At 49.2% G+C, this 20,387-nt stretch overlaps 2 protein-coding genes across 3 annotated transcripts in view; one reads left to right on the top strand and one right to left on the bottom strand.

The window, feature by feature from the left end:
• Positions 1-13,140, bottom strand: part of COL4A1 (collagen type IV alpha 1 chain) — a 131,422-nt gene extending 118,282 nt beyond the window's left edge. The window contains exon 1 of the mRNA XM_081283651.1: positions 12,901-13,140. Coding sequence (XP_081139777.1) covers positions 12,901-12,984 — 84 coding nt within the window. The 5' untranslated portion in view covers positions 12,985-13,140. The remainder of the gene's footprint in view (positions 1-12,900) is intronic.
• Positions 12,493-20,387, top strand: part of COL4A2 (collagen type IV alpha 2 chain) — a 147,148-nt gene continuing 139,253 nt past the window's right edge. The window contains exons 1-3 of one of the 2 annotated variants that reach the window (XM_081283634.1): positions 12,493-12,636; positions 13,809-13,896; positions 14,015-14,069. In XM_081283634.1, the coding sequence (XP_081139760.1) occupies positions 13,853-13,896; positions 14,015-14,069 (99 nt within the window). In that variant the 5' untranslated portion in view covers positions 12,493-12,636; positions 13,809-13,852. Of the gene's footprint in view, positions 12,637-13,262; positions 13,494-13,808; positions 13,897-14,014; positions 14,070-20,387 lie in introns of those variants that run through there. The other variant, XM_081283633.1, reaches the window with a different exon arrangement.

Raw genomic sequence — 20,387 nt, 5'->3', positions numbered from 1 at the left:
AGTAGTTTTTATTAAATGATAAAGTGTCTTCCACTATTTTTTTTTTTTTGTACTGGGGATTGAACCCAGGGGCACTTAATTACTGAACTACATCCCTCAGTATTTTTTATTTTTTGAGACAGGGTCTTGTTAAGTTGCTTAGGGCCTCGCTAAGTTGTAGATGCTGGCTTTGAACTTGTAATCATCTAGGATCCCTTAGGACTACAGACATGTGAGTTAAAGTACCCCTTCCCTTTTGTGTTTAATTTATTTTAAACAGACAGAGAAGCAGGGACCAATGTCAGGAAAACCCAGCCTGGAAATTAGCTTGATCTACTGCCTGCTTTTCTCACACACAGTCCCCCAAAAAGGGCTCCCTCTGCTGCCTACAAGACCCCAGGTTGGAAGAAGGTCAGGCACCGAGAGGGTGGCCACTGGCAGGTAGGCAGGGAGGGTGGTGGCCACCAGGACAGTTGTCTCCAAGCAGAAGATGAGTGAGAGGCTGGGCATGCCCAGGGTTGTTACCCCACACAAAGTGGGGCAAACCTTTCCAGGACTAAGTCCCACCTCAGACTCAAAGGGATCTGGGATGGTGAGAAAGAAACTGGCTGCTATTAAAAACTCTCAGTTCCCACCAGTGTCTCCTATAGTACTTGCAGCCCCTCCTTCAACTGGTGACACTCAAGGTCATCCACAAATGCACGTCCACCCAGCAGTGCCACCATGGAGAAGGGTTGTGGCCCGCCACACAGATCAGCAAAGTCCAACACTTGGGCAGATGGGACCCAAGGTGTGCGAACGGTTGCAGAGGAGGCCTGCTCTGCAGGATCTCTGGCCGTTCAAGTTGATGGCTCTCACACGTGTCTGTGACCCTGGGGACGACAGGTCAAAGGTACAAGCTGGTGGTAACTGCTCCAACCTGAAAAGCTATTAAGAATAGCTTGGGAGTTAAGTTAGGTTCTGTTCCTCTGCCAGGCGTAGCTTTCACATTAATGCCTCTCTTTCTCATCACACAGGCGCACACCGTGCCCCCCCAGAACAAGGTGTATGACACGGTTGGCGTGGTGTGCCAATAGCCTGTCAATCACTTTCATTCTGACACAGGTCTCAGGAGATTCTGCTGTGACATGGCAGAGTACCAACTCATGCTGTGTTTCTGAAGATGTTGTGCAGACATAGGAACATCGGCGGACCTTACCTCTTCCTTGCTCTCTGACACTTTAAGAAGAGACATTCCAATTAAGAAACCAAGCAAAGAGTCATTCTAATAAATATTTCCCACTAAAGGCCCTGTAGTGTAATGCATTTGTATCATTTCCTCTTATTAACAGCTTCGCAGTTGCAGGGTGATAAGGTATGAGTACGGCCGATTGTACAAAATGTGCCACACATTTTGCCAAGAACTTTGACCTGTGTTTTCTTGTTTAAACGGCATTTTCATAGCAATAGGTCTTGTGTTTCTGGCTGTCCTAACTCACAAATTAGATTTCCTTTGCCCAGGAAGCCTGGGACACCTCCATCCCTGCAAGGAGACTCCAGTTTCACCAGGTAGTGGAAGTTGCAGCCAAGGGCCTCCTGCCTGCCTGCCACGGTGGCAGGGCGCCTCTGAGTGCAGCCAATGATGAGCTGGGGACGAGCTTTACAGAGCAGCCACACAAAGCCATGGGCTCACAACTACTCAGCAAGGTATAAGACATGGTGTCCTTTGCAGCTGGAGGCCCCAGGACATGTCCCTGCCAATGATTACAGCAAGCCCCCTTCCTCACTGTATGCCTCCAGCCCTTACCAGGTCCTGCCGGCTTGTCCAGAGACAAATGCAATTTTAAGGCAAAGGACAATATTCTTGCATCACTATTGTTGTGACACACACTGTCATCACCAGAACCATTTGTGTTTTTAAGGGCTTCTCCCATGCCTACATCTGGCATTTCCACATCTGATGGCTGGTAGCTTTCCCATGAGTGGCTCTGCTTAACTCCCAAGGCAGGGTGGAGAACTGAGCTAACCCATTTCCTACTCTAGAGACACTTCAAAACTTCCATCAAGTGGAGACACTCTGAATGTCCATTGGTCTCAGAGATGTACTTTAGCACACAGTAGGTTCTACCTCCCAGGGAGGACTTTGGTTCTCTTCTTACATCTACAGCTGTTTTAGCAAAGCTGAGTGGGTGAGTCAGCAAAGGGGGCCACCTTTGGACTTCTGGTGGAGCCTGATGAAAGGCAGAGAGTGTTGATGTTAATTCCATAAATAACCATTAAGGGCAGCTCTTCTTACCTGTCTGCTCCAAAGCCTGCAACAGTGCCTGGCACAGAGCAGGTGTGCAGTGTTGACTGCAAGCCCGAATGAGTAGCATTCACACACACACACACACACACACACACACACACACACACGGTACAGACACACAATGCACCTATGTTCACACAGATTGTAAAATCCCACCTCATGAGGTTCAGTCACAGCTATGTTCACTGAATATGCTCAATGAATAAAAGCTGTAACATCCCATAAACGGTACTTCAGTGAAGCAAGACTCAGGTGCCACTTGTTTCCCTGAGACAGGCACGACTTCACAGCGAGAGCAGCTGTGCAGTGGCTTGGGACTGTCCCACTGGGGGGCTTTTCAAGACGCCCCGAGGTTTCCCTCTTGCACTCTCCTACTCAGTGTCTCTTGGTCCTCGACCCAAGCTGGCTCTGAGACGGCCAGCAGCAAAAGCTTTAGTGGCTGGAAGCACCTTCTGGTGTGCCAGGAGCACTTTCTGTCACAGAGGCTGGATCAGACTCTTTGGGGACATGGGGATTTCAGCACAGGGAGCACGGCCTCCCGTGCCGGCCTGTGCTCTCACCAAGTCCTCCACAGCCTGCAACTGGCCCTCTGCCAGCCTCCCTGTGAACCAGACCAGGAGGAAAGACTCCAGGATTCCTCAACTGTGACCGGTCACACAGGCCACCATCAGGAAGCCCTCTACAGGAGATGCCACCTTCTGCCTAGCTGTAAAATACAGACCAAGATACGGCAGGGTGCTGCCACCAGGCAGGAAAGCCAAGGTCCCTGCATTTCCATCTGCTTTTTTTTTTTTTTTTTGCGGGGGAGGCCACAGGGGGTGGAACCCAGGGCTCCACACAGGCCAGGCAAGGATTTACTACTAACCAGGGAGCCACATCCCCCGCCCCCAGTTTGCTGTATTGGTTTTATTTTCACCATGGATCAAAGCCCAGTTTTCCATCCTGGAATACTTTGGGGACAGAACTCAAAAATTATGCCATAAAAACTTTCAATTGGGCTGAGGATGTGGCTCAATCGGTAGCATGCGCGCCTGGCATGCGCGGGGTGCTGGGTTCAATCCTCAGCACCACATACAAATAAAAAAAATAAAGATGTTGTGTCCACAGAAAACTAAAAAATAAATATTAAAAAAACTCTCTCTCTCTCTTTAAAAAAACAAAAACAAACAAAAAACTTTCAATTATGTGTGTGAATACCATTATGATCTCATTATTTAATCAGTTACCAGAGAAGCTTTTCTTGTTTTAAAGCATGGAGTGGTGATAAAAATAATAATAATAATTTTTCAGTCTTCCTAGTTTAACTTACATGTGAAAATCAAAGCTAGGACCATGAATTCAGAAATGACAGTGACACGGAGGTCATATAAAAGTTTCACCAGCATCACCACCGTGTGCTGCCTTGGCAGCAATTCTGTCACGAAATGCATTATCACCTCTATTTTACAGATGGATAAACTGAGGCACGGGCTGGTTAAGAAGGTGGTCAAACTTCACTTGCTGGTAAATCAAGAATTAACCCCATGTCCTCTGGTTCCAGAGTTTACAATTGAATGATCCTCTTTCTAGATTCTGAAACCTAACTGAAAAACTTCTGGGGTCAAAAGAAAATAGCTCAAGTGTCACTTTGTCAACACAGCATAACATCTATCAGTCCATTATTAAAATCATTCTGACCTTAACTTGGGCATTTATCCAAATTCAAAGTACAAGAGCCATTCCACCCACCTGCACATTTTCCAACCCAGAAGGAAGGTTGACATACATACTGGACAAATTTTAAATGCCAGAAGATTCTGAGCTCAAAGCCTATTCCCTTGCATTGGTGTTTTTAGCAATTCTTAGCCTTAGTTGTTTTATTTTCACTGATGGAAGAAGGTGGGGGGCTTTGGTTACAAATTTGGCTGCTAGCCTAAAACAATGCCCAAAGTTATGTATGTCATAAATAATTTAGTCAAGAGGAAAAAACACATATCTCACATTCACGGATGATAACCTCCATGAGAGAAGAAAAAAACATCTAAAGTCAACAATAAACAATTTAAAAATATTATTTTGTTAAAGTATTAGGAGTCTGAATTCCAGAAAAAAAGAAATACAATCTAGCTATTTTCAAGTATCTGGGAAAGGAAAATCTAATTATTATCAAGGCACCTAATGGCTATTTGGTCAGACTTGCTTTAACAAATTGATAAAAACCAGCTGGTGTTTGCATGCTATTTATATGCAAAAATATTTGTTAAAGATAAGCTCTGAATAAGGGACAAGTCAAGAAAACAGCCCAATTCATGTCCCACAAAACTAAAAAGGCCGTCCCCTGCTTATCGGTGAATATTATCAATTATTTATAACAATACATCTGATCCAGAACCGTGCTATGGACAGTATTTTCCCCACCCTGACCCACTTTCCTACTTTGGCAACATTATCTTAATTTTATAAACCATTTCCTGACCAAAATTTAGAGTTACTTTAAACCACTAACCCCAAATGGTCTTTAATCTCCAGGAAATGGATTTGGTGAGACAAAGCAGAAATTTCTCCAGGGGGAGCAGAGGGCAGAGGCTGAGGTGGTGGGGTGGGTGCCGTGGCTCCGCCCTTAGCCAGTCTCCACCCCAGACGTCCTGAGCCAACCTCAGCAGGGGCAAGCCCCTGAAGCCACAGCCCCTGCGGATGGCAGAACCCAGACTTGAGGTAGAGGGGGCATTCCAAACCACACTGCCCTTTCCTGATGAGGAGGAAGGCTCCCAGGGAACCAGGACAAATTACCTGCCCAGCGTCCACTTCTTGATACACCACATGTGGGCTTCTGAGACTTCTTCCCTCCTTCAACCCCCCCCACCAGTGCACCCCACAGCTAGAACTGGAATTATTGGCAATAGCAATGATAGCAGAGAAACTGAGAATTAAGGGTCATTGAACATGCAACACGTGGCCTCAACTGGAGGGCAAGCCAGGGCCCCGGAAGGATGGCTGCCTCCAGGTGGGGCTGTGCACTGCCACCCATGTGAAGTGGTGAGACAGCAGGACCTGTGGCCTCCAGACCAGCAGCACCAGCATGCCCTAGCAGATGCAGATTCTCAGGTGCACCCCAGGCCCCTGGAGCTGTGTGCCAAGCCCTGGGTGTGCTGTGCTCCTCCAGTGGCCGACGTCAGCCCTAGGTACCTCAATAATACCATCACTCTGCTGTTGATTTCTCGGGGGTCGCTTTTCACATAACAGAATAGTGTCCAGCACAAGGCAAGCACTTTACAAAAGCTTTACAAACATTAACACCTTTGCTCCTCCTAAACAGCATCACATACCTCACACACGAGGAGGCCAGGGCCAGTCACCTTGTGCAGGCAAGCATGTCCTTGGACCCTCCTCCAGGTGTGTCCACAGGCTGCCATTGTCCTTCCAAAAATGCAAGTGTGCATCTGATCCTTTAATTCCCATCCTTAGAAAAATAGGATTTTCTTTTGTCTAACTAATCTTGGGTCCTTGGGGTTAAGATGGACCCTCTCCCCTGACAAAACAACAACCTCAAGTTGAGATCCCCAAGTTAAGTATTTTCCAAATGGACATTACAAAAAATGCACCAAACTATCAGTTCTGTGACCTTTTTACCTAATAAAACCTTGTGGATTTTAGCAATGATGATAATAAGTCACCTTAAATTGAGTTCTAAAGCAAGAACAGTTTGATGCTAGCACATACGTTGCACTCAGCTCAGTAGTGATTCTGTGACATTAAAACTTTCAAAGTGCAACTCAAAAATTAAAGTGAATTAGGAAAAAAGAACTGCTTGTGTTTAAAAGTGACATTTTAAAGCTGATGCTCTTGGATGATGTGCTCTTATTCTCAAAAATAAGTCACTGGTTACATAAAAGGAGAATCATAAATTTTAAAATAAACTTTGATTTTTTTATATTATAAAAATAATACAGCTACTTTATGAAGTACAGCTAAAGATCCAATAACCAAATCTTCCACCAATTAAATCATATATTATTTCTTTAAGAAAATAAAGAGAGCTGGGTTTTGGCTCAGTGGTAGAGCACTTGCCTAGCATGCATGAGGTACTGGGTTTGATCCTCAGCACCACATTAAATAAATAAAATAAAGGTATTGTGTCCATCTACAACTAAAAAAAAATTTTTTAAAGAAAATAAAAGAAAGAAAAAATACTGAAATAGTTATCCCCAGGCATATCTGTAACATGCTCTAACAGGAAACAAATATAGACCTAGAACCTTCAAAATGCCCCATGTGCTAAAGGATGAGTGCCAGGGGTGCTCTTTCCTTCTGAAGTAAAGACAGAACTGGCCATCTGTCACCATCTCCCAATGTTTATCACCCCTAAGATGGGAGGCACTGCAGGCAAAAGTTTGTGGAAATAGCTTTTGATACATTGAGTTACAACTTGAAACACTGGGGTTTGCTTTAGGTACAGGAGTATCTTTATTTTCTAAAGCAGAAACTCGACAAAGATTTCAAATAATTTTAATCAAGTGTCAACTAGATATTGTGTCTCCAGATGTTCTGCTGAGTTAGATGATGTTCATGCCACTCAGCTAACCTTTCCATGAATGGGTAATAAACAGCTCATTGTGCATTTGATGACCTGGGAATAGAGCAACTGGTTCTTCCAACTCATAGCCAGTGTCTCTTGCTGTTACTTAAGAACAAGAAATGTCAAAAATACACTTACAGGGCATGTAGGGGCTGTAGTTCAATGGCAGAGCACTCACCTGGCACTTGCCAGCTCTTCACTAAATAACCAAACTCGTTAAGACCACTGAGGCACTGGGTTCAATCCTCAGCACCACATAAAAAAAAAATGAATAAAATAAAGGCATGCTGTCCATCTACAACTACCAAAAAAAAAAATTAAGAAATAAAAGCAATTCCAAAACTCTGAACAAAGAATAGAAGATAAGAAGGTTGATCACACCCCTTTGTCTGTTGATACAACCAACAGATACATCAAAGCCCATGTCAGTAAGATATTTCTTTTGTCCTATTTGGACATCTGCATATCTTCTACCTTACCACAAATCAAGTCAGCACAACTCAGATAACAAGGTGTTCTCATAGTGTGCATGAGATGGAAAACCAAACCTAACAAAGCTTCTACAAAGAATATTACTAAGCCATGGAATAAACTATTTACAGAAAGAGCCCAGCACTGTGTATATTTCCAACTCATGTTTAGTCTGGGGTGAAATATCTGCTCCAAATTCTAATTTCAGGGGAAACACCTTCACTTGGCATTATCCTCCCTGCATTCTCTGTTAATACCTCAGGGATGGACGATGGAGCATAATTTCCATGAGCCAGCAGGCAGCTCCACTGGCTCCCCAGGGGATCCGATGCTAATGGGAGCAAAAACATCAGAACCAATTATGAGTAATTAATTCATGATCTCCTCCTATGGACCAGGCCCTCTCCCAGACACAGTGAGGGGGTTACAAAAAAAAATACGTCCACAAGTGTCTCATAATTGGCAGGGGTGTCAGAACCAACCCACCTAAGACAAAGCCACACCAGCCACGTGGCAGCAGCAGCAACCAGCCTCTCCCCAGTGCCTGCTCACTCATGGGCAGAAGCCTGTTGCAATCCAGGGACACCGCCATCATCCACGTTCTGTGTATTAGGGACCCGAGGCTCAAAGAGCTTACACTGCTTCTGGGTGGCAGAACAAGTGTTCAAATTTAAGCTGGATTTTTAAAAATCCAGACACTTAATATTCTCCCTCACAAGCCTGATTTTAGAGGCAAGTGGTGAGGATGGTACAGAGATCTGCCCTAAGAGACTCAGGAGAATCCCAGCAAGACAAGAGAAAGGAGCGAGTACATCTAAAGATCCAATAACCAGGGAACAGGGAGAAAACAGTGGCCTCCATGGAGCACAGAGAATCCTTCCTGACAGTCACCAAAGTCACCTGTTGGGAGACATGAACCGCAGGCCACATAATTAGATGGATCCTCATTGTGAAGGGAATGCAAAGCCAAGGTGGCCATGGTCAGGTCCAGGAAGCGCGGGCTGGATGTCTGCAGGAAGAACGTACTGGAGAGGCGAGGCTAGGAGGGGGGCAGGCAGGAGGGCTGGTGGCAATCCAGGAGACCTGCAGTGGGCTCAGAGCCACAGGAAGAGAAGGCCAGGCTGGCTCCTAGAAGCACCCTGGAAGTAGTGGGGGCGTTGTGACTGAGGAGACTTGGGGGTTGGAAAAGGGGGAACCTGGGCCTCCAGGAACAGCCACGGTCTCTGGGCTCAACATCAGGAAACAGAAGGTGCCGTGGACGACCAAGATCACAGGCGTGAGGTCGCCCACCTGGGTGAGAAGGCAGCTCTGAACACCTGGCTAAGTGTGTGATCAGGGCAGGACAGCCGAGGTGTAGTGTCCCTGGCAACAGGAAGACATCATCCGACTGTGGATTCAAGAAGGCAGGTGGCCTCACCTCCCCAGGGATGACAGGAATCTGGGGAGAGAATGTGGAGAACAAAGGCACACCCACTGCAGGGCTTAGGGAGAAAAAAGGTCACAGAGGAACAGAGAGAAAACTAGGATAGACTCCCTAGGAGTACAATGGAGGGAGCTCAGGATGGAACCCCCTGTGTGCCCAACTGAGAAATATTAACCAGAGTAATGCCTGCAGCATTCAACACCTCAAAGAATTCCCAATGAAAACACACTCGGGGTTTCTAATCCTCTGCATTGTATGCACAAGAACAGTAGGAATACGTCTTTCTATTGTTCCACAGCTACATTTTTTTTAGTGGCTGTTTAATAATAGCAGGAAGAACAATGCTCTAATGATATTATTTTAGGCATTCTATTGTTGCTTTTGCTTACTGTATCCCAAGAGCTCAAAATACCAAGCCTGTGAGAGACACTTTCATTAGGTTAATTGTTGTCGTAATTCGCCCAAACAAAGGTTGTGATATTTTCCATTCTTGATGTCCACCCAGTATCTACAAGGATTTGTCTCATAGCATCATCTGTGGGCTCCATTTCTATGCAGAATATTTGCCAGCTCTTCACTAAGTAACCAAACTCGTTAAGGCCATCTTTACAGTTTCCAGAAATGTGCCGACATTCTTGTTAATGAATAATGCAGGGTTTTATGAATTCCCTCCTGTCCTTGCCCCCGTGAGGGGAGGTTTTCTGGGTCAGTTCCTCCAGGCACTCCTGCCTGGAGTCAGTCATCCATATTTAACTTCCCCAATGCCCCTGCCCCCTGGAGAGAAGAGACAGACACGTGGGAGCTAGGCACTCCCTCATCTCACCCTTCTCTTGGACCTTGCCCTCCACTTCTCTCTGCCCCTCTGACATCAAAAGTCAGCCACCCAGATTGCTTACAATAGAAACAATGGCTTCTGGTATCTCTAAGTAGGGAATTTAAGGTCCTCATTCAATACAAAGACCCTTAGGCTTGAGAGGGGATAGGAAGAATAATGCCTTGTGCCAAGGATAGACCAGAAAACAATATGCTGCTCCTACTTCTTCCACTTATTTCAGAGGTGGGGTGTCCTCTGGAAGCCGCTGTGGACTCCCAAAGCTGGTACTCCTATGCTCTTGGTTTCCCTTGATCGTAGCCTTGACCAACCTGGATTCTATTTTTCAGTCTCTTTCTCAGTATTTCTCACCAGTATGTGGCTTTCATGGTGAAGAGACAGGGTGTCACTCCACACATGCATCTGGAACTCTGGACAGAAGTCCAGCAGAGTTACAGATGCATGTGTGGAGTAAGGGAAGAATGGGTAGGTTTGTGAGAGGAAGGTGTAGGTCTTCCAGAGAAACTGAGACTTGGGATTCAAAGAGTCCCCCAATCACCTGCTTAATAAAAGCATGAAATTTAGGCTCTTCTTGTCCCTAAGCACACTCGTTCTGCATACCTGTGACTAATCTGTAGTATCACTAGCCATGCAAGAGCCCAATCTGACAGACACAGGGCTGATGGACATTATCACTTCTGCTGGGGCTCCTAGGCCTCCCGTGCCTAGTCCCCTGCCACTCACAGAAAGCACAAGAGCTGGCGTGCTCCACACACTGCTGTTGGGACTCCTTGGAGGCCCAGCTCCTCCTCTCAGCCACATTCCCCTGGTCCATTCTTGCAGGGGAATCAAATCTCACTGGTTTGAGCTCTGGGTCACTGGGTCCCAGGAGTGCTGACTAACGGTCAGAGGGTGATAAGATTGCCGGGTAGCCACCAAGACACTTAGGGAAAGTTCACATTTCTGATTCCTAGAAATAATTTATTAAGATGGATCACCCAGAACCAGTCGGAAGGGAGGCTGGAGGCTGCAGAAGGGAGGCTCCTTCACCTCAGGACATCTGCATGACCAGAGCAGAGGTACTCATGGTCAGAACTATGGGGGCCTAAGCCCTATTCCTCCTCTCTTGCCTAAGAGAGAAACAGAGGGGAAAAGAGTAGTGGGAGTGTACTGTGAGGTAAAATCAATAATTTGAAAATCCATCCACAAGTAAAGGAACAGTGTGATCACAGCACACAGGGTCAGATGCAGATCAAATAGTCTCTCACACAAGAAATTAAAGCACCCCTCAGCCTGGCACACAGTAGGTGCTGCAAATGCAGGCGAGGAGGGACTCAGACACCAAAGAAGCAGGAGATCCAAGCAAGAGGCATGTCTGCTGGCTTCTGAGTTAGGATGTGACAAATTCACACCATCTTTTCATTCAAATCATATTTTAAGTTATATTTTGCTTGGATTAATATAGACATTATTTCAACACTTTGGTGTATCTGATGGCTGTTTTTGTAAGGAGGTAAGTAAAATGTTATTGATGGCATGAAGAGGGAAATGGATTTTAAAACTGCAAGATATTATTTTTAAATGGATTTTCTTGTAAACCCTTAGGTTTATGATAATTCGCATGTTAATCACTTCTCTCTAATACAGCCATGAAAAATACAATGTAGTGACAATATCTTGGAGGTTACCGGTGATGGGAACGACCACATGCAAGATTTCCTAAGACAGTCTATGATACCTTAAGGAATGGAGCAAAGCTAAGGGCCAGGAATGTACTTAGCCATTACAGAATATCTAAAGGGAAGTAAAATAATCCCAAACTCAACATTGAGTTTGATTTTTCAGGTAAGAAGAGGAGTTTGAGTGAGTGCTTCATTCCTTTTAAGGTCCTAGATGTCTAAAAAGCTAGCTCTCACAATTAGCTTTGCTTTGCTAACACTGTCAATCAGAAAATCTAAATCCAAACAGTGGTTCATATTTCCCAACAGAGAACATTCCCTGATTTTCCTTGCCATTGGGCCTACCAATCTTGTCTTAGAAGTGTTAAATCTGTTGGTCAATGTTTTCTAAACCAAAATAAAGGATTCTTGAGCCCACTCTTGAAGGTATTTTTGTCATTGTTACAGAAGGGTGTTTAAACAGCTGGCTACGGCGCAGGGCGAGACCAGGAGCCGGGAACAATCTGAAGTTAACTGCTGATGTAATCATAGAGCTCTTGGTACCCAATGAAGGAGCTGCCGGGGCAGAGGCAAGCTCACAGTTAAGAGACGCTGCATACATTTCCAGATTATTCTAGTAGGGAACAGTTAATAACTTAAACACAGTGGAGTTATTGAATATCATTCTCTCAAAAGAGAACTGAAATCTTAAAAGGACAAACCCAATGGCAAGCCTAAGAAAAGCTAAGACTAAAAAAAGTAAGTGTGGGAAATCTGGCAAGTAGCAAAAACCATTTTTAGTATTTGAGGGGGAAAAAAATCAAAATGTGCTTAGAGGCCACACCTCTGGCCTCTGGGACTGCTGGGCTGTGACACTAACAGCTGAAGCTCTATTCTCTGGAGGGGAAGGGAAAAGGGAAAGAACAGCAGTGGGTCCAGAGCCTGACTGCAAATGGATCTCCAAGCACATAACCAAAGGAAATGAAAACTAAGCAAACAATTTGTGCATGAAACAATGAGATGGAGTTTCACTTTAGTTTCACACTCAAATACAAATATGGTTATAGTTTTAAAACACACACTAATAGAAGGCGGCCAGTCCAGGATGGTCACTTTCAAGCTCGTGTACCCGGAGAGCCCATCTCGGTTCTCAGCGTGCCTTAAGTTACACAAAAGTCGTGGGAAAGCAAAGAGACAGCTGTTTCCAGGCAAGCGGCCCAGAGCTGGTCAGCCTCCACCACCAGTCTCCAAACAACGAGAAACACGCCCAAAGCGATTCAGAGCCCTACACATGTGTGGGGCTCTGAGCAGCATGGGGTGCGCGTGTCCACCCTTCCAGCCAGCCCCCAACCCCCTCGAGCACCCAGGGCAGGTGAAGGCGGCCAGCCGCTGAACATCTCCGCGATGCGGGTTCAAGTCCCGCTAGCTCCTGTACACCCTTACCCCGCCGAGGTGCGCACTAAGTTTCTGGTCCCTTCCAAAGGCCGGGAGAACTTCCCTAACTCTCCAGTACCCGGACCATAACAAAGGAGGCTCCGTGACGGATGCGCGATCCCAGCCCACAGGGATCACCAGCCCGAAGAGTGCACCTGGGTGTGCTATGCGCGACCCCTGAGGGGAGAGTGGGCGGCTGGCGCTGGTCTCCGGACAAAGGCCTCGCGGGGCGGCCGGGGCGCAGGGCGGGACGCTGGGGAGTGGAGCCGGCCGGGTACTCACCTTCGCAGCGGCCCGGCTGCGCTCCTCGTGGAGCAGAAGGGCGACCTGCAGCAGCAGCAGCCAGACGCCGAGCCGGGGCCCCATGGTGGCGCGCCCGGGGCGGCGAGAGGCGGCGGGGAGCGGCGGAGATCGGCGGAGATCGGCGGCCGGGCGCGCGGGGGCCGCGGCGGGCAGCTCACTCTCGGAGGGCTGGGGTGTGAGCGCTGCGCACCGTCCCGGGCGCGGCGGCTCGGAGCGGAGACTTGCGCGCGGCCGCTCGAGCTCAATTTGTTGGCGCCGCCCCCTCCCCTAGGCAGGGCGCGGGCGGCGTCTCTAAGGGGAGGACCCTGCAGGGCGGGTGAGAGGCGGCGGGAGCGCGCAGCTCGGGAATTGCGCTCGCCGCGAATCGGGACACCAGTGCTCCACACTCTGCACCCAGGGGCTCTAGCGCCCGGATCCCCTGCGCCTTGGGTCCGGGTCGAGGACCGCGAGCGGACGCCCGGGCCCCCGAGGCCGGCGCCCAACGAGGCCAGCGGCGCTGGTGTTGTGCCGCGGCGGGCGCTTCTGGAGGGGCCAATGCGCGTAGGCAGCAGCCCCTGACGACCGAACCCGAGGTGAGAGCGACCCCCAGGCGGCATCGAGACCCAGGCCCCAGGGCGCGGACTCCGGGCTCCCAGCGGGCTGGAACCGCGCGCTCTTCTGCTTCGGGGTGGGAAGGCAGAGAGTCGGGGAACCGGAATCGCGCGCTGCCTGGCCAAGCGGGACCAGCCAGGGCCTACGGGGAAGGCCCCCCTTTTCATTCTTGTCGTGGGGCGGCCTCTGGTCACCCCTACAAGGAAGCCTGGGGCGCACCGAGGAGACTGAGACCCGCGGTGAGGATGCTCTGCCTCCCCACCCCTTCTCTAACCCGCTTTGTCTCTGGCCTTCAGACTAGAAGGGACTGAGCGGAGCCGAGAGAGGACAGATTGGGACCATGGGCCAAGAGCGGTGCGCGACGGCTGGCCCTGCCTTGCGGCGGTAAGCGACATTCTGCCTACTCCCTCGGCCCGGGCACAGGGGGCCCTTGCAGGTAACTTTCAGAAACTGACAAGTCGGGGCCCGCATTCACGTCACTCTTCCCCCCTCTGCCGTGCAGGTGGCTGCTGCTGGGGGCTTTGGCAGTGGGGTTCCTGGCCCAGAGCGTCTTGGCGGTAAGTACAGCTCGGCCTCGCGTTTGGATTTGCGCCCCGCGGGGATTAGGACACTCGCGTGGCCTTCAGAAAGGCAGCTCTTCTGCCCACCTGAGAGAGAGAGAGAGAGGATGTGTTTGTTCGTTCCCAGTCCTGCAGCTGTGCATTGCAGGCACGGCCTCTCGGGAGAGCTCATAATTAAAAACGTAGCCTAAGGCATGTCGTCCTTGCATTCAAGTCTTGAAGGAAAGCCTTGGCCTTAGAAGCCCGGGAAGAAAGTCAGTCACTTGGCCGTGAAACCCGGCCCAGGAGAGGCGAAAAAAGTTACTGTGGAACGCTGCAGTTGGTGTCTAGGCCCTGCCATGGACAGAGGGCTTTTGGATGTTTAAATTCGAGGCTCTGGGGAAAATGGGCTGGGTGAGAAGACAACCCTATCATGTCAACCATCCTGTTGGAACAATGGAAGAGAAACCCATCTTCCTCCTGAGGGGTGGTCTGGCCTGGGGTGAGCCACAGGTGGGAGCTGACAAGCCCTCCTGTCTGTGAGGGTTTCCTGGGCATAGCCCCCCACTCAAGGCAGCTCTGCCAATATTGTCATTGCACGTGGTTGGTTACATGATGGGGTTTTACACATTTAATGAAGCAGTAGCCACCACATTTATTTTGCTGTTACCATGCTAAAACAGCACAGATTTTGTGGCCTCTTCAGGAATAATAATGTGTAGAGGAGTGAAAATTGAGGACACTTGTTAGGTGTCTCTACCCCCCTCCATTTAGTGTGTGATGGAATAAATAGCGACCAGTTACTCAGGTGAGGTCCCAACCAGAGCTAGCCCTGCTCTCCAGGGCTCCACTCTGCCTGGAGCACACAGTGGGGTAACTGTGTTGGTGGTTTTATCTAATTGTTATTGTCACATCTGTTTTACTGCTAAGGTTCTAAAGTCAGTGAATGAGGAAATCCACTGTCATGTAGAAAGAGACACTGGTTTAGGTTCAGGGCCCAGAGTAGGAAGGCAGCAGAGGAGCTTGGAGGTTTTACCCAGGGTTTACTACGCCAGAACGTTCTTAGAGCTTGGTCTGTCTCCTTCCTGTTCACAATCCTGACTTATGCAGAGCAGAACCTAGATATCAACCAGGCCCATTATTGAGGGTCCTTGTGCACACATCACATAGTAGACTTGGCCCAGACTTATGGACCAAAGAATACACGTGTGCACGTGTTATGTGCCCGTGCACGCACATAAAGACACACACGCACACACACGCAGAGGAGTTTCTCAGAGAGTGCCAGACAGGGTTCAAGTGTGCACATTGGTGTGCTGACACCCAGGACCCTGACCCTAGAAACACCATTGGCCCATCCAGGTCTTCCTGCCTGAGGATGGTGAGTCCCAGGAATTCTTACTGGGAACCAATCCTGAATCTGGTGGAAACGGCTCCCTGTCTGGCAACTGATGCACCAGACATAGCTTGCCCTATGGGCCTCACCTTATAATTCATGCCTCAGTTTCCACCCTTTGCCGGAGTGAATGTCCCCATTTTGCCTTGGAGGCCAAGTGCCCTTCTGGCTGGAGTGCAGCTCCATGCCTCCCCCATCCTGTCAGGTGCTATGAACTCACCCTCAGTCTCTTTGACCCTTGATCCTTGATTGGGACCAAAGGCACTGCCCAGAACTCCCCAAAGTACAGCCCTTGGCCCCCACAGAGCAGAATCACCTGGAAAACCTTAGTAGAAAGTCTGATTCCGGTCCCCATCCCAGGTCCTCTGGTGGGACTTTGTGAGGTGAAGCCTGGAAGTCTACATTCCCACATTGTGCCAAAGTTCAGGAGCCATTGAGCTGGAGTATTGAGTTGAGAGCCAGTTGAGGTCACTTGCAATTTATTTCATTTTTTTTTTTTTGGACTTTAGATTCTAAATCTACAAATAAAAATAGATAAATATTTTAGTGATTTTCCTAGTGACACTAGCAATGTGCCGTTCAAAAGGCATGCAATTTGTTAAGCTCCACAAAGCATCGATCTTCTGCTTACTTCTTATCGACCAGCTTTAATTGCTGTTACCCATGAAATAAACTCCTTGATTCTGTGCTACATTCATTAAGTTCCTCTTAATTGTGGCAAACTCAGCTCCACCCCTGTTTGTTGGCCCATCTCAGGAATCCTGTCTCCTTGTTTGCAGTATCAGGACTCTTCCCAGGGGTGGGTCCATTCAAGGAAAGAGCTACAATTGTATCTTCAGAGCATTGTGCAGAAGCAGCTGAACAGTTAGTGAAAATCGGTAATTATTTAATGAGTGTTTTCTGTGTGCCAATTTGTGCACATTAATACATCAAAGCCTCCTCAGAAAGCATACCTGAAGTAGGTAACTTATTACTATCATTTTGCAGTTGAGGGGTGGAAAAGACATAAAATGTAAATAAATGCCCAAGAGTTTTCTCTTTTTAAGTGACTGAGGGGGTTTGGAACCAGGCATTTGCCCACCACTGGAAACCTCCAGGATCCCAAGGCAGCAGTAAAAGTGCTCTTGAGTTTGGGTCTTTAGGTCTCCCAGCTATGTAGGGGGTTTCTCCTTGGCCCTGACCTTGAACTAACATTGAAGCCCACACACTGATTCCTGGGAAGTGGAATCTCCCTCTGCTGCTCTGAGAATTGGGAACACAGATCAAGGGAGAAAGGAATCAGCTCAGGACCCCGGGTGGGCCCAGGTGCTGTGTGGACAACTTGGGCCACTAGCTGTTACCCATGTTACCTTTTCTAGAGGCCCCCCTCGCTTGAATGCAATGCCACGGAGCCAAAGGCATGTGTAAACACCCATCCTGAGGTGCAGAGAGGTGCTGACCCCAGCCTCCCCCAGGTGGGCTGCCAGGTACCGTCCCACCTGGGTCAGCTGCTGCTGGGTTATTGCCTAATGCAGACACTCCGCTGGCTTCCGTGTCTTTGAATAACGGGGATATTCAGAACAGTGTTCCCCCTCAGAGGTTGTCATATGAGGGGGTGCATGTGAAGTGCTTTGGGGTGTCGTGCATGGCACAAGTGCCAGGAGGTGTCTGCTGGGTCTGATTGAGGGAAGATCCTTGAAGCCCAAATACAGTGCCTGGGAAAGGTGGGCTCCAAGGCTGCCTTGGCACAAGCTTGAGTTTCTAAAAAGCCTTTTAGGACCCCAAGCTCTTGAAAATGTGCCTGACTCTGCTGCAGGCAGCTGCATGCTCCTGACCTTCATTGGGACGTAAAAGCTCTAGCTGCAGCCACACCGAGCATTGTTACTTATCTCAAGAGGCTGGCAGCAGCCTTGAAGATCTGAGGCCCAGTCCTGTGTGATTCTGGAAGAAGAGAATTCCAGAGAACAAAGGCATTCCCTGACATCAAATAACAGCAGGCTGGGCGGCCACTTAGTGACCTCAGCCTGGGGGACAGTCAGGGCAGGGAGTGGGGACAGTAACACAGGTTCTCATAGGTGTGCCTGTGTACCAGGAGACCCTGAAGCACCAGTACTGTGCCCCAGGAAGAGCAGGCTGCTTGGGCACCAGCCTATGTTTCCAAGCAGCCCTCCCGAGCCAGGCCCTGGAAAATCCATCTGGCTCTGCTGCAGGCTGCCGTCCCTTTCCCTCCCTTCAGAGGCAGAAGCAGAGCAGCGAGGCCTCGAGTCCACTTTCTGGGACCTTGGCAGAGGTGGGCTGAGCGGCTTCTGGAGCCTGGCTAAAGAGCAGGAGGACAGTGCTTTCCTCCTTCCCGGAGCCCTGGTCTCATTGTGCAAACTCTGTGCCCTGAGAAGGAGAAAAGTTCCCCCTTTTCTCCACGGAACGCCAACCCTATCTAGCCCTCTAGAGGCAGTGGAAGTAATTCTCCCTGGGTGGCTTGGATGACTTGGCCACAATAAATAAACAGCAGGATTCGTCACCAGAATCCCACACTAGAGGTGGGGAGGAAGGATGAGCAGAAAGCAAAGGCAAGAGAAGAGACTCCAGGCGCTGTGCAGGGCTGTGTGCAGAACCAGAGAGAGAGCGTGCAGAGTTGAAGGGAGACATTCTAGAACAGGAAACAAAGATCTCGCTAGAATAATACCAACCAAAGCACTGTCTGATGTGTGTCTGGGGAAAAGGAAAGGAAATGGGTGACTGGCTTAAATGGTGAAGGCAAGGGGACAGCTGTAGTGAGGCCTGCCCGCAGTGGGCAGCTGGGTAGTGAAGCCTCACTACCAGGAGCTTTTGCATCTGAAAAGCTTTTGATGAGAGGATTTAGGGAAAGCACCCAGTGGGGCCTCTGGCCTTCCAGGGCTGCTGTTTGTTGGCATTCACCCCACTGCTGAAGTGGCAGGGACTGTTTGGAACTGGCTTGGGCTGATTCACCTTGTGAACCAGCAGTCAGCACGGTGGGCCTGCCCTGCCTGGCTACTGACTGGCCATTTGTCCTCAGAATGAGGAACAGGCTGAGAAGGGAGGTTGAAGAGCTGAGTGGCAGGCATTGGCAGGAGCTCTCCAAGTGACCACATGCCCTGGGACAGAGCCGGCACTGCAGCCTGTGCCTGACCACCTCTCCATGGACCCTGCAGTTCCCAGAGGCTTGAGGGCAAGTGCGGTCTTAGGTGCGTCCTGGAACGAGGAGGGTTACCCAGTGAGCATCTGAGCTGCTCCAGCATGCTACCTAGAAGTGTCCTGCAGGAGGCCTCTTGTCTTCATGGTGTTGAGAAGCTTCTAGAATGTGGTAAATAAGTGGTACTTGACCAGTTGAAGAGAAAGGAAAGGCAGGGTTTTAGACAGCTGCCTTCTGCACTCCCCTTTAGTGGCCACTCCCTCAAGTCAACAGTGTCTTGGGACATGCAGCCCTTGATTTTATTGACAGTGGGTTTCATTTTTATTATTCATGAAAGAAAATTGTGCCATCTTGTCTTCAGGGGACTCCATGGGCTTCTCCAATCCTGTGCCTGTGGTCAGGGAGTGAATTTCAAAGGAAGTAGTAGTGGCCAGAGCTTCACCAGTGAATGCTGACCTCCCCACTGGATTCTAGACCCCTGCTAGGGGCCCAGGCCATCTGCCACCCTGTCAGACTCCTGCTCTGCACAGGCTCTGTGAAGGTGTGTGCCCTGCACTCAGTGAGGCTGGCTGCACGGAAGCAGCAAGCTCTTTTGTGAGACCAGCTCTCCCAGGGCCCGGTGGTGTCCTGGAGCAGCTCTGGGACAGAAAGACTCTAGAAAAGCTGGCAGAAGCTGAGGCTGAAGCTGGATGTGCCGATGTTAATGGCTTGATGCTGATGAGCATGCCAACCTCATGTGAGATGTTGACACCTCGTCTGGTCTGGGTGAAGAGTACACAGAACCTGCACTGTCCTTATCACTTTTCTACAGATCCAATTATTTCAGGTACGATAATCGTCTTTTAATTGTTCCTTAGAAGTCGTGAGCAGCCACATTTGGTGTGCACAGGCAGGTACAAAAGTGCTCAGAGAGGGCTGAGGAACAGGGAGTCTCCCACTAGTGAACAGCAGATGTACCAGCAAGAGGAAAATATTGTTCCCATTCTTTTCTCAAGTAAACAGAAGTCACTGTTTCCTGAAAATATGGAAGAGGTAGTTTGCCCCTTGCACAGGAGGCAAGCTTTACGAGGAGAGGAGGAAAGCACGTTCATGTCTCCTGGTCACCCTCCCCCTCCTAGGAGGCCCCCACGGGGGTGCTGTTGCCCACCCTTCCTGGCAGGGGTGGTGTTATCTCTCTGTCCTGTTTCCTGGCAATAACTAGAAAGGAGATTCCTCAGTCCTTGGAATCTCCAGTGATAACGTCCTTTTGTATGCTAAAGAGTTGACTGATGGCTGGCCCCCATAGGTAGCTGCAGATGAGATCTGGTCATCAGAAAGGCCAAGACAAGGTTAGAGTCCAACCTCTGGCAGGGGACAGGGACTGGAAATTAACTGATCACTAATGACCAAAGCTACATATTGGAGCTTCCATTAAAAACTCACAAATACTGGGTTTGGCGAGCTTCTACACACATGGAGGCTCCCGGAGGTGGCTCCAGAGAGGACCTGGCTCTGGCTCCTCACCTGTGTCCTGTGTAGGAAGCCAGCACATGGAGTGTTCCCCTGAGATCTGTGAGTCACGCTAACAAGTTATTCCAACTCAGAGAAGGGTCATGGGAACCCCACCCTATAGCCCTGCCACGGGTCAGAAGCACAGGCAACTGGCACCTGAGCACAGCCACCATGGATGGGGCCTCAGCCTGCTCCAGCTCCAGGTAATCAGTGTCAGATGGAACCGGAGGGCACACAGCGTAACAGCTTGCTCGGCTCCTGGGGAGACCCCCACACACCTGAGTCACATTCAGTTCTGAGTAGAGTAGGAAAAAGAAGT

The sequence above is a fragment of the Spermophilus citellus genome (genome assembly GCF_964194105.1).
Source record: "Spermophilus citellus genome assembly, chromosome: 1".
In the NCBI taxonomy this organism is placed as follows: Eukaryota; Metazoa; Chordata; class Mammalia; order Rodentia; family Sciuridae; genus Spermophilus; species Spermophilus citellus.
This window is presented reverse-complemented; position numbering and strand designations above follow the sequence as displayed.